Here is a 12,093-nt window from a genome sequence, read left to right on the forward strand (position 1 = left end):
TGAATGTATCAAAAAAGCACATAGAAACAATGGTATTATCTGATCACAGCATGACTGGAAAAAAAGAAACAGTAATAATATTAATAGTAGCAGAGAAGTCAAGTGCCCAGGAAATGTTAACTCTGTGCCAAGGCTTTTACATAAATTATCTCATTTAATCATCATAACAACCCTATGCAATCAATACTGTAATTACCCCCATTTTAAAGATGATGAGACTGAGGTTTAGAGAGGTTAAGTTCTTTGTACAGAGTCAACACCAAGTACATGACAGAGCCAGGGCTCGAACTCAAACCTGGCTGCCTAAATGCTACATTAGAGGAACAGATTCATGTCCTCAAAGAATAGTCACAAGGTTCTATAAGAAACAAAACTAGAAACCATGCTAGGGATTTCTACCTTGGGAATTTAACACAGGGACTTTGTCATCCAGATGTTGGAAGGCTGAAAAATCTAAAAGGGGACACTAAGATAACAGAGATGATGGAAGACAATGAAGGAAGCAGATGTCACACCCCTAGAGCCGGGGCACAAAGGGAAGAGGCTGGTTTTGTGGTGTCAAAGGAACCAACAAGTGCCAACAGAAATAACACAGGTGAAGGGACTTGTGCCTTTTTCCTCCTCTTGCCTCATCGTCTTCCTTTGGCGCCCCCTATTGGCAGAGCCAGCTGTCTAAGCAGAAGTGTGTGCAGACTCCCAGTCCCAAACACCTGGGAAGGATGAGTTTGGCGGTGAGAGGAAAAAGGTGAATGAACACACAATGCCATCCAACAGATTTTAAAACGTTGGCCCTCACATTTTTGAAATAATTAAGAAAATGCAACTTTGTTCAGCTTGTTTCTAATGAATAGTGTTATTTCCAAGTTTTAATGCAATAAGGATGATTAAGTGTTCTACAGATAATTTCATTTTTGAAAAAGTTCTCATACTGCAAGTATTGGGGGAAAAAAGAGAAAGAATAAGAAAAAGATTCTAGTTATTTGGGTACTCATGAAAAAAGCATTTATAAAATGAGTATTTACAATCCAACGGACTCTAAATTACCTGCTGTTCCATGACCACTCTTGAAATTGCAGCTTGAACCACATTGGTGCGATCCAGGCAGTCCATACAATTAACTCGAAAAATCCCTTCTTGTTTACATATTACCCCAGCTTCGTCAACCCTTTTCAAAAATAGTATGGATTATTTAACAATATAAAATACTTTAATAGGTTTTTCAAAAGACAGTGTTTAAAAGTATAACAGTAACAGCAGCATTAGCTATTAATTTGCTTGTAATATCATTATGTGCCAGGCATTACTGGGTCCTTTATAGACATTACTGTTAATTTACACTATAACTTGGCAAGGAATATATTATTATCCTCACTTAAAAAAACACACAACTGAGGGGAAGAAAGAGTGACTTTTCCCAAGTCCTACAACTATTAGGCAGAACTGACACAACCCCAAATTATGCTTTCCTACACACTCAGAAACCGGAAGGCACTTTAAAACACATCTTGTCCTTTTGACTCAAAGTAGAAATGCATCTCAACTATCTGAAAAAGACTAATTTACTTTGCCACCCAGGGAGGAGTCATGCAGCATGCCTTGCTCATCTAATTTCTCTGGCCACCCGCATAGTCTTAAAATCTAATCGAATGTTCCCTCCTGTCCTTTAAGCCAATTTATATCTCTTGTAGTCTGAGAATCATTTCCCTTTTCTGATAATTTTGAAATGCCTAAAAACTGAGACCAAGTATCTCTAAGCCTTCCATGTTAGGGATGGTGAGAAAGATAAAATGTGGACCACAGAGCAAGAGAAGCCTTAAAGAACGGCCACAGAACATTTCACTTCATTTTGCCAGACTGCATGACACATTCTCCCAGTTCAAAGCTAACACTGCCTATGATCAATAGCATTCTCTTGAAAAGAATAGGAACTAGGAAGCAGAGCAAAGCTTTCTCAGCATGCTACTATTATTTTAATGCTTAGTGGTATAGACAAATACATATATTTCACAGACCAAGAGTTTGTCAAAATGACTTGTTATGAAATACCCACCAACACCACTTCATGTCCAGAATAATGTCATAAATGGCATCTGTCAGTGTTTGAACATTCTCAAACTTCATTCCTCGGCTAAAGCCCATGCCAAAGGAAAGAAAAAAAAATTTAATATGATGATACAATTATTTTTTTAAAACTTACTTAAGATATGACATTTAAGGTAGCTTGGAAAACTTAAGAATTATTATGGTACGGATATGAGGTTATTACTACATTTGTTATATGGACAATTATATAAATGTTTTTAATTAATCTGGATTGCGGAAAAAAGCACACTTAAGAATACACTGAAATGTATTATTACAGATATCAAAAGCTTCTTTCCCCATCAAATTTCTAATACCTAGGTAAATTAACCCAAATTAGAGTCAGGATTATGACAAAAGAACCTTGTTCTCAAAATACACACAAGTTAAAAGCATGATCAAAATGATTCACAGATTGTTGTTTTTGCACAGCAAACTCTAGTGCAGTTTATCCACAGGGAAAGAAATATTACTAACAGAGCAGGAAGATGAGCCAGCCTGGTAAATTTTTAAGTAAGGAAACTCTATTACTTCTGCTCAGGCTCAAGCAGAAAGGAAATGTGCCAGAAGTTCTTTAACCGGTGTGATCAAAGTAAAAACAGAACTCATTCTGGAAGAGAAAGACTAAATATTTTGGGAATAATTAACTCAAAATTTTAGCCAAAATAAAGCCCAAATGAAAATTAAGACTATGTAAACAAATGCTATACTTCCCTTTCTAACAACGAGGAGAAAAAATGTCTTCTTCCCAGCAGAGAAGAGAAAAGGTCTCTGGGGCAGCATCTACCCCAAACATTGCAACTGATCAAAACTCATCTCAGGAAGTCATCTTACCAGTGCTCGTGGAAGTCGAATGAAACATAAGTGAGGTGTGAGTTGTTAAACAGCAACACTTGCTTCAGGTAAGCGTCACCAATAATTTTCTCTCTTCCTGCCTGGTCTACCAAGTTAACAATAACCTGTAAGAGTAAAGAAAAAGAAAAAATTAAATTTAATGAGACATTAGAATCATAATGTGATTTTTAAATGATTTATTTGGAATTATGTTTTAGAAATATTTTATAGCCATGCTTAGAAAGTAATCCACTCAAGCATCAACTTTTCCCTACAAAATTAAATTTTCATTTGTTTCATAAATTTATCAGAATTGCTTATGTCAGTAGCATTAATAGTTTTTCTATATATCTGCAATAACCAATTAGAATACATAATGAAAACAAGGTCCTTTATAACAGCAAATATTGTAAATATCCAGAATACTTTAAAAAGAAATATATAAAACTTACATACTGAATACTATAAAACTTTGCTGAAATACATAAAAGAAAACCTGCATAAATGGAAATACATACCATGTTGATGGATGGCAAGATTCAATATTGTATCAAGATGTCAAGTTTCCCCAAATTAATCTATACACTCAACAATCCCAACCAAAATTCAATCAGGATCTTTTTATGAACTTGATAAGTTAATTCTAAAGTTCATCTGTAAGAGTAAATATGTGGAAAAAATTGGGAAAATAATAATAAAGGGGGACTTGCCCCATTGGAGAGCAAAATATACTCTAAATGTATAGCAACCGAAACTGTGGTAGTCGTGTAGAAACAGATAAATGACTCAGTAGAACAGGACTGATGGCCCAGAGACAGATTTATGTACACTGAGGAATCTAAGACTAGACCACTGTGGAGGCAAATATGGACTATTCTATAAATGGCACTAGAATAACTGTCTATATGGGGAGTGGAGAGAAGCTTACATCAGCTCTCAACATCTCATTAATTCTGCACAAAATTCTAGATGCATTAATGATCTAAATATTTTTTTCTTCAAGTTATAAAAAAGTTAGAAAATTCAAATGTTTTCTTAATTGTAGGGTGGGGCATGACTTTCTAAGCATAACATAAAAATCAGAGGGCATAAAGGAAAAGATGGGGCCGGGCGCGGTGGCTCACGCCTGTAATCCTAGCTCTCTGGGAGGCCGAGGCGGGCGGATTGCTCAAGGTCAGGAGTTCGAAACCAGCCTGAGCAAGAGCGAGACCCCGTCTCTACTATAAATAGAAAGAAATTAATTGGCCAACTAATATATATATATATAAAAAAAATATTAGCCGGGCATGGTGGTGCATGCCTGTAGTCCCAGCTACTCGGGAGGCTGAGGCAGAAGGATTGCTTGAGCCCAGGAGTTTGAGGTTGCTGTGAGCTAGGCTGAGGCCACGGCACTCACTCTAGCCTGGGCAACAAAGCGAGACTCTGTCTCAAAAAAAAAAAAAAAAAAAAATAAGGAAAAGATGGGCAGATGTGACAACATAAAAATTTTAAGCCTGTGTACCAAATGACAGTATAAGCAAAGGTAAAAAAAAAAAAAAAAAATCAAAGTAATACCCAGCAGAATATATCTACAACATAAAAACCAATACTATATAAAGAGTGCTATAAATTCAATAAGGAAAAAAAGTAGATAAAGAATACAGGAGATTCACGTGAGAAAATATACAAACAGCTAATAAACATGAAACTACATGTTTTTTAATAGCCAAAAGAATGCAAGTTTTAAAACAAAACTAGTTTTCACCTCTACACAGGCAAATGTGAATACTAAATACAGACAGCATTGGTGTATATGTGGGGAAATGGGCACTGGTCCCTACTGTTGCTGGGAGTAAAAACTGGTTTCATCTTTTTGGGAGCAACAGAGTGGTAGGTGGCAACTTTAAATATATATACTGTTTGATCCAGCAATGTCATTTCCAGAAATGTATTTATTTTGGGATTTTTGTGTCCCAAAATAAATAAAAGATGTTTTCTGAAGAATTTTTATAATAGCAAAATAACTAGTATATCCTAAAGGTCTACCAATGGAGAAATGGATTAAATAACAGCCATTAGATCTTAAGTGAAAATAGGTGCAGAATAGTCTGTATGGTATAGCCCTCTTTTTACTTCTGTTTTGAATTGTATATATACATGTGTCAAGGTGTTTTTTCCTGCAAATGACAAATTGACTCAAATCTCAGAACAAGTGTTGAGGTAGGGTGTTCTAGAATGGCTTAATTCAGTGGTTCCTAGTACATTTATTCTGCCAGCCCATTGTTTATCCTGGGGCTAGTTCCTTCACCGTCTTGACACGGCTGCAGCAGCTCCACATCAAACCCGGACACGGCAACCACAGGGGGATTACTGGTTCCTGTGTCTCTTTTTATTAGAGCAGGAAACCTTTCCCCAGAAGCCTCCTATGGGACAGTTCCCCCACATTATACTTCACTGGCCAAATCCCCAGTGAACACACGCGGGCCCACGCCTACACCAATCACTGGCAAGAGCAATGGTGTCACCATGGCTGAGTCAGACCAACCGTGGGCCCGGCGCCCTGGAAAGATATTACCCAGGGGAAGGTAGATAAATGAACACTGCTTGGGTACTGTTAGAAATCAGAAAGCGTCTGCTCAATACACACGCCTATAAAATTGATGTGAAAGTCAGCAGGGAACAGAGACAAGCGTGGGAAGTGGTTATTTCCTTTGCTTACACACCTTAGTACTGTCTCATTTTTAAGATTGTGTGTTACATTGAAAATGTGGTTTATTCTTGGTAACTATTAACACTTATAATTATACATATTGTTAATATGCTAAACACATCGAAAGAAATGCACATGTAGCATAAGGTAAAATCCTTCCTGACCACAACCCAATCCCATAGCCCTCCCTGGAAGCAACTCCCGGGTTACCAGCTGGGTGTGTGCCCTTTCAGCTCACACAATGTTTCACTATGTAAATGTGCATGCCGTACGTGTGTAGACATAGACGGAACAGATGGAAGATAACCACATATATGTAAAATGACACAATTTTGTTTTGTGGGATTTTTTTTTAAATGGTTAACATACCATATGCCATTATAGCGTTTTCTCTTCTCACTCCACAGTGTGATTTTAAGATCTTTCCATATAAGTACACACAGATCTACCTCATTCTTTTTAAGCATTTATATTCAATCCTTGAGATATGCCATACTTTATTTACCCACTGTTTTCTGGATGAACAATGTGGTTGTTTCTATGCTATAATGAATGTTCTTGTGCATGCCTCCTTGATTGGACACACTTCTCTTGGATAAAATTTTTTTTTTTTTTTTTGAGACAGAGTCTCACTCTGTTGCCCAGGCTAGAATACTGTGGCATCAGCCTAGCTCACAGCAACCTCAAACTCCTGGGCTCAGGCTCAAGCAATCCTCCTGCTTCAACCTCCTGAGTAGCTGGGACTACAGGCATGCACCACTGTGCCCATCTAATTTTTTCTATATATATTTTTAGTTGGTCAATTAGTTTCTATTTTTAGTAGAGATGGGGGTCTCACTCTTGCTCAGGCTGGTTTCGAACTCCTGACCTTGAGCGATCCGGCCGTCTCAGCCTTTCAGAGAGCTAGGATTACAGGCGTGAGCCACCTCACCCGGCCTAAAATTTTTATCTATTAAAGTTCCAGTTGCTTCACATCCTTGCCAAAACTTGGTATTTCCCTTATTTTTTATTTTAGCCATTCCATTGTGTGAGTGGTGGTTTTAATTTGCATCTCTCTGATAATTACTAAAGTAGAACATCTTTTCATATGTTTATTGGCTTTCTGGATATAATTGTTCATGAAGAATCTGCTCAATTCTTTTGAGTTGCACATCTTTTTAAATGAATTTAAAGTTCTAAAAAATATAATCTAGATATGAGATCTTTGTCACATATAGGCAACAAATAATCTTAAATATCTTCTCACTTTGTGAACTTCCTTTCCATTCTCTTAATGATGTCTTTTAATAAACAGAAGTTCTTTATTTTAATAAAGTCAAACATCAATTTTTTTTTCATTATGGCTAAAGTCCTATTTAATTTTAACAAAATTTTAATAAATAATACTTATAGTATCTTTTAATAAATGATAAAATTTTAATAAAAATAAATTTAAAGTCAAATTTATCAATGTTTTCATTATACTATTATTGTTTTTAAAAAAACTATTTCCTGGCCAGGCGCAGTGGCTCACACCTGTAATCCTAGCACTCTGGGAGGCCAAGGCGGGTAGATCTCTCAAGGTCAGGAGTTTGAAACCACCCTGAACAAGAGCGAGACCCTGTCTCTACTAAAAATGGAAACAAATTAATTGGCCAACTAAAAATATATAGAAAAAATTAGCCGGGCATGGTGGCGCATGCCTGTAGTCCCAGCTACTCAAGAGGCTGAGGCAGAAGGATTGCTTGAGCCCAGGAGTCTGAGGTTGCTGTGAACTAGCTGACACCATGGCATTCTAGACCAGGAAACAGAGCCAGACTCTGTCTCAAAAAAAAAAAACAAAACTATTTCCTAAATGGGCATTACCCTTTATTAAACAACTAATAAAATATATCATAAATAACAATACATTGAAAACATGGGACAATAGTGCTTTCTTAAGTTCTGGTTAAGACTCAAGGTCAGGCTACCGGGCGTGATGGCTCACGCCTGTAATCTTAGCACTCTGGGAGGCTGAGGAGGGCGGATTGCTCGAGGTCAGGAGTTCGAAACCAGCCTTATGAGTAAGAGCGAGATCCCGTCTCTACTATAAATAGAAAGAAATTAATTGGCCAACAAATATAGAGAGAAAAAAAATTAGCCGGGCATGGTGGTACAATGCCTGTAGTCCCAGCTACTTGGGAGGCTGAGGCAGAAGGACTGCTTGAGCCCAGGACTTTAAGGTTGCTGTGAGCTAGGCTGACGCCACGTCACTAACTCTAGCCTGGGCAATAAAGTGAGACTCTGTCTCAAAAAAAAAAGACTCCAGGTCAAAAAGATGTTCTATATTTTCCTCTGAAAGCTTTATTGTTTAACCTTTCACATTTAGATCCATAATTCATCTCAACTGATTTTTATAAAGGGCATGTAGGATAGTTTTCAAAAAGTAAAATCACTGGGTTAAACAGTATAAGCATGTTTAATTTAATTGATAATACTATACAAAAATGGCTGTACCAACTTATGCTTCCTTCTAACAACGTGAAATTCTCCTTTTGAAACTCAAATACCTGCCTTTATCTCTTATTATCAGACTTCATAAATTTCTTAAATTTGAGGGTTTGCTTTCTATATCCCTGGTGAGACCTTGTTTGGGATTGCATAAAATCTATATATTAATTTGGGAAGAACTGAAATCTATTCAATATTGAGTCTTCCCTTCCAGGAACATGGTATTTCCTCTCCATTTAAGTCAGGCTTTCTTTTGTGTTCTTCAGTAATTCTTTTTTTTTTTTTTCTTCTCCATATACATGGTATCTTTTTGTGAGTTTATTACATTTTAGGCTACTTCTTCTTGTTTTATTTCTGTTGCTGTAAGAAAAATGCATTACACATTCATTATACATTCCATGGCATTACACATTCAGACTGGTCATTACTAATGGATAAGAGCATACTGATTGTTACATATTAATCTTGTATGGAAATGACTGAACTTGTATTTCACCTAACAGTTTTCAATTGATTTTGGCTTGTTTATATGACTGCATTCCTATATTGAGTGTATGAATACATATGGGCAGAGAAAAAAAAGATATTGAAAGATACACATCAAATTATTATCTCCAGGAGGTAGAAGTATAGATGGTACTGAGAGATGACTTTCAATTCTTAGTCTAGATACTTCTTGGATTGTAATAATTAACTGATAGCAGTCTAATCTCTTTATGTTATCCAAACACAGTCTAAAGTATCTGACTCAGTGATTATTCTTAAAGAATATTAAGAATACTCTTTGCTTATATGTTTTTTAACTTCATAATAAATACTGTTTTTGCTTAATTATGAATAGTACAATGTTATTTTCATGAGATTTAAAAAGATACACATTTTTAAATATTAAGGAACATTTACTACTACAGATCAAAGCCCACCTGTTTTTTGTAAATTTTCAGTTGTTCTTCGAAATGGGCACAGAAATAGGCAACAGTTTCCTTTTCACCTACAAAGAAGTGATACAAAATCTTTTTTTCCTTCCCATGTTTAAAACAGATAATCAGTGTCTATTCCATCTTTACTCTTACTTTTAAATAATTTATTGACAGCTCAAATGTAACAAGATTGTCTTAAAACCATCATTTAAAAATGAAGTGCTAAGCCAAAGATCTGATTTTTGCCCTATTAGACTAAACTAAAACATATCTGAAAGTGCAAACTTTGAAATTATGAGATTACATATCAGTATACTTCTCTGAAAAGGTTTTATGTGGCTTATAAGAATAAAAACCCCTATAAAACATTTTTAAAAATGAAGTTATACTGAACTCTCACAAATACAAATTGAGTTTTAAGAGACAAATATAACTATTTTTAAAAATCAACTTCATTTAGTAATGTTATTAGATTTAAATGACTTAGCTATTCCAATACTAAAGTTAAAATACTGGAAGAAATTAAATGCTCAATATTTTTTTAAAAAAAACAACTGTTAGGAAGAAATATTTGAGTAAAGGCATCTTATCGATTTTTGGTAGATTCCATCTTAAGACATTTTCTGCTTCTACAAATATTTTCTATATTTACTCTTTTCCAAAGTTGAACATTCAACACAGTATTCTTTAAAGCAACAGCAATTTAAATCTGTGAAATAAGTTGTTTTGCTGTATTAAAGAAATTTTTTACTATTAAATGACTTAGTCAATTATTACTTCAGTGATTATTATTACATTTCCCAATACAAATTATTATTTTGAATGAAGTATCTGGCAAAGCAAATCCAAACTTATCAAGTATCTAATTTTTTAAAAAAAATCTTCTCTCTGAAATCATCATTTGCAAACCAAATACTTGACATGCTTACTTCTGTCCAGACGAGGTCTTGGATTATAGCGATACCCAACTTGGCTCCAAAAGACAGGCACAGAGCCTCGTGTTTGAACAAATGACAGGGTATGATTATGAACGTGAATTAACTGCTCTGTCTCCACATAATTAGCAACATTTCCATTTTTATCCACACCTCTTCGTTTATAACGCATTCCTGAAAAAATTTAAAACAGAATTCAGCAACATTTTAAAAAATGTATTTAGTCTGACTGGATTATGCTTCCTAATCAAATGTGTATTTTCCAGGAAAGCCTTGGGGATTCAATGTACAACTGCCAAGCAGAACAGTATCAACTTACCCAAAATCATAACTGTATGTATCATTGTTTTTAATAAGTTGAAGCTAAGATAGTTCCTCTGAACTAACAGTTTTCCCAACGGTATTAGCACTCAGGAAGGGTCTATCACTATGATACAGGCTGTCAGCTGGAATGCTGGTATTCAGAAGCTCATCCCAAGTGATTTTCTTTTCTCCTCTCCATATATTTACTAAGTACCTCCCTTTTCTTTCTCATTTTGCTAACACTCCCCTATTCATCCCTCCTCAAAAATTAGTCTCCAATTACTGCACAGTATTTAGAGTCACCAAGCACTTTGAGGCCAACTATGCTTCCAAATCCATGATTGTCATTAGCATTTCAACACATCTGCAGCTCTTCCATTCTTGCCAGGATTTGATTTGCATGCTATTACAGCCCCCTACTCACCTGCTCTGTGCCTACTTCGGCGTGAAATGAGAGCCACTAGAAATCGTGGGTGAATGTCATCTACACAGGTGGACTCCTGAGGGGGGGTCTCTGGGCTGCTTTTCTCATCATCAGACGTTTCATTATAATTAACCACAAGTTCTTCAATCTGCACAAAACCTTGGATAATGGGGATAATCCAAAAGTCCACATCTGGTGTCTGAAAATAATATTAACGTCATATTGTTTCTATTCTGTACAGCACTGCTACTTTCTTAAATCCAAACAGTAGTCGGCACATATTTGTCAGTTTATTAGAAGCAGAAACCTATCCTTCAACCATATTTTCTGCTTGCTGGAGAACACTATGAGAGGCAGGGAAGGAGGGAGGGTCTCTCCTTTTCTTTACGGTGATGATTCAAAAACAGCTGACAGAGAGGGAGCACAGCATAGAAGTCAAACTGCTGGGTACAAATCCAAGCTCCACCACTTATTAACTCACCGAGGGGAACCACCCTCACTGTGCCTCGCTGGCCTCCTCTGCGAAACTGAAATAACAACTACCTCACAAGGTTGTTGTGAAGATTAAATGGATAATACAAATCAAGTGTTTAACACAATGCCTGCCTCACAGTATTTAACAGATGTAGCTATCATGATGATTCCTATTGGTATAGAAAAATAAAGCTTAACGACAGATTCTCAACTCCCAATCGTATTAAGCCTTTAATAAAATACAGCCAACTCTGACCACTTTATTATGAAACACGTAGCTCTACTTTATTTTTTTAGTGTAGAAAAAAACTTGCTCTGGCCAGGTGCGGTGGCTCACGCCTGTAATCCTAGCACTCTGAGAGGCCAGGTGGGCAGATCGTTTGAGCTCAGGAGTTCGAGACCAGCCTGAGCAAGAGAGACCCCACCGTCTCTACCACAAATAGAAAAAATTAGCCAGGCATGGTGGCGCATGCCTGTAGTCCCAGCTACTTGGGAGGCTGAGGCAGAAGGATCACTTTAGCCCAGGAGTTTGAGGTTGCTGTGAGCCAGGCTGACGCCATGGCACTCGAGCCCAAGCAACAAAGTGAGACTCTGTCTCAAAAAAAAAACAAAAAACAGAAAAAAAAACCATTGCTTCACCAAGCTAAATCTAAGTAGTAAATAAACTGGAAAAATCTCCTTTCCACAAATGTCTTGATTCAAAATGTCATCCAATATAATTAGGAGAGTATTGATTAAAGTTAAAAGATTTCCTCTTCTTTGTCTTTCAGACTCAGAACACTCAGGTTTCTCAGCTGACAGCATGCACAGACAGAACAGTATAAAAAATGCTCCTGACAGTGTTCTGGAGTCCTGCTTTCCCGTTTATCTCCATAAGCAGTACCCAGCCTTAATCTCAGCATTAACTTCAAATCCACATCCTCTTCCATCACTAGATACTAGGTCCTATCTCACAGTTTTGTT

General features: G+C 36.5%; 1 protein-coding gene across 3 annotated transcripts in view; it reads right to left on the reverse strand.

Annotated features, from left to right (window-relative positions):
* Window positions 1–12,093, reverse strand: part of INPP5F (inositol polyphosphate-5-phosphatase F) — a 90,428-nt gene that overhangs the window by 13,081 nt on the left and 65,254 nt on the right. For all 3 annotated transcript variants that reach the window (XM_012739168.3, XM_076009748.1, XM_076009749.1), the window contains exons 7-12: window positions 10,657–10,855; window positions 9,924–10,103; window positions 8,998–9,065; window positions 2,917–3,041; window positions 2,051–2,128; window positions 1,045–1,165 (exon numbers count right to left, since the gene is read on the reverse strand). In XM_012739168.3, the coding sequence (XP_012594622.1) occupies window positions 1,045–1,165; window positions 2,051–2,128; window positions 2,917–3,041; window positions 8,998–9,065; window positions 9,924–10,103; window positions 10,657–10,855 (771 nt within the window). The remainder of the gene's footprint in view (window positions 1–1,044; window positions 1,166–2,050; window positions 2,129–2,916; window positions 3,042–8,997; window positions 9,066–9,923; window positions 10,104–10,656; window positions 10,856–12,093) is intronic.

The sequence above is a fragment of the Microcebus murinus genome, chromosome 14 (genome assembly GCF_040939455.1).
Source record: "Microcebus murinus isolate Inina chromosome 14, M.murinus_Inina_mat1.0, whole genome shotgun sequence".
In the NCBI taxonomy this organism is placed as follows: Eukaryota; Metazoa; Chordata; class Mammalia; order Primates; family Cheirogaleidae; genus Microcebus; species Microcebus murinus.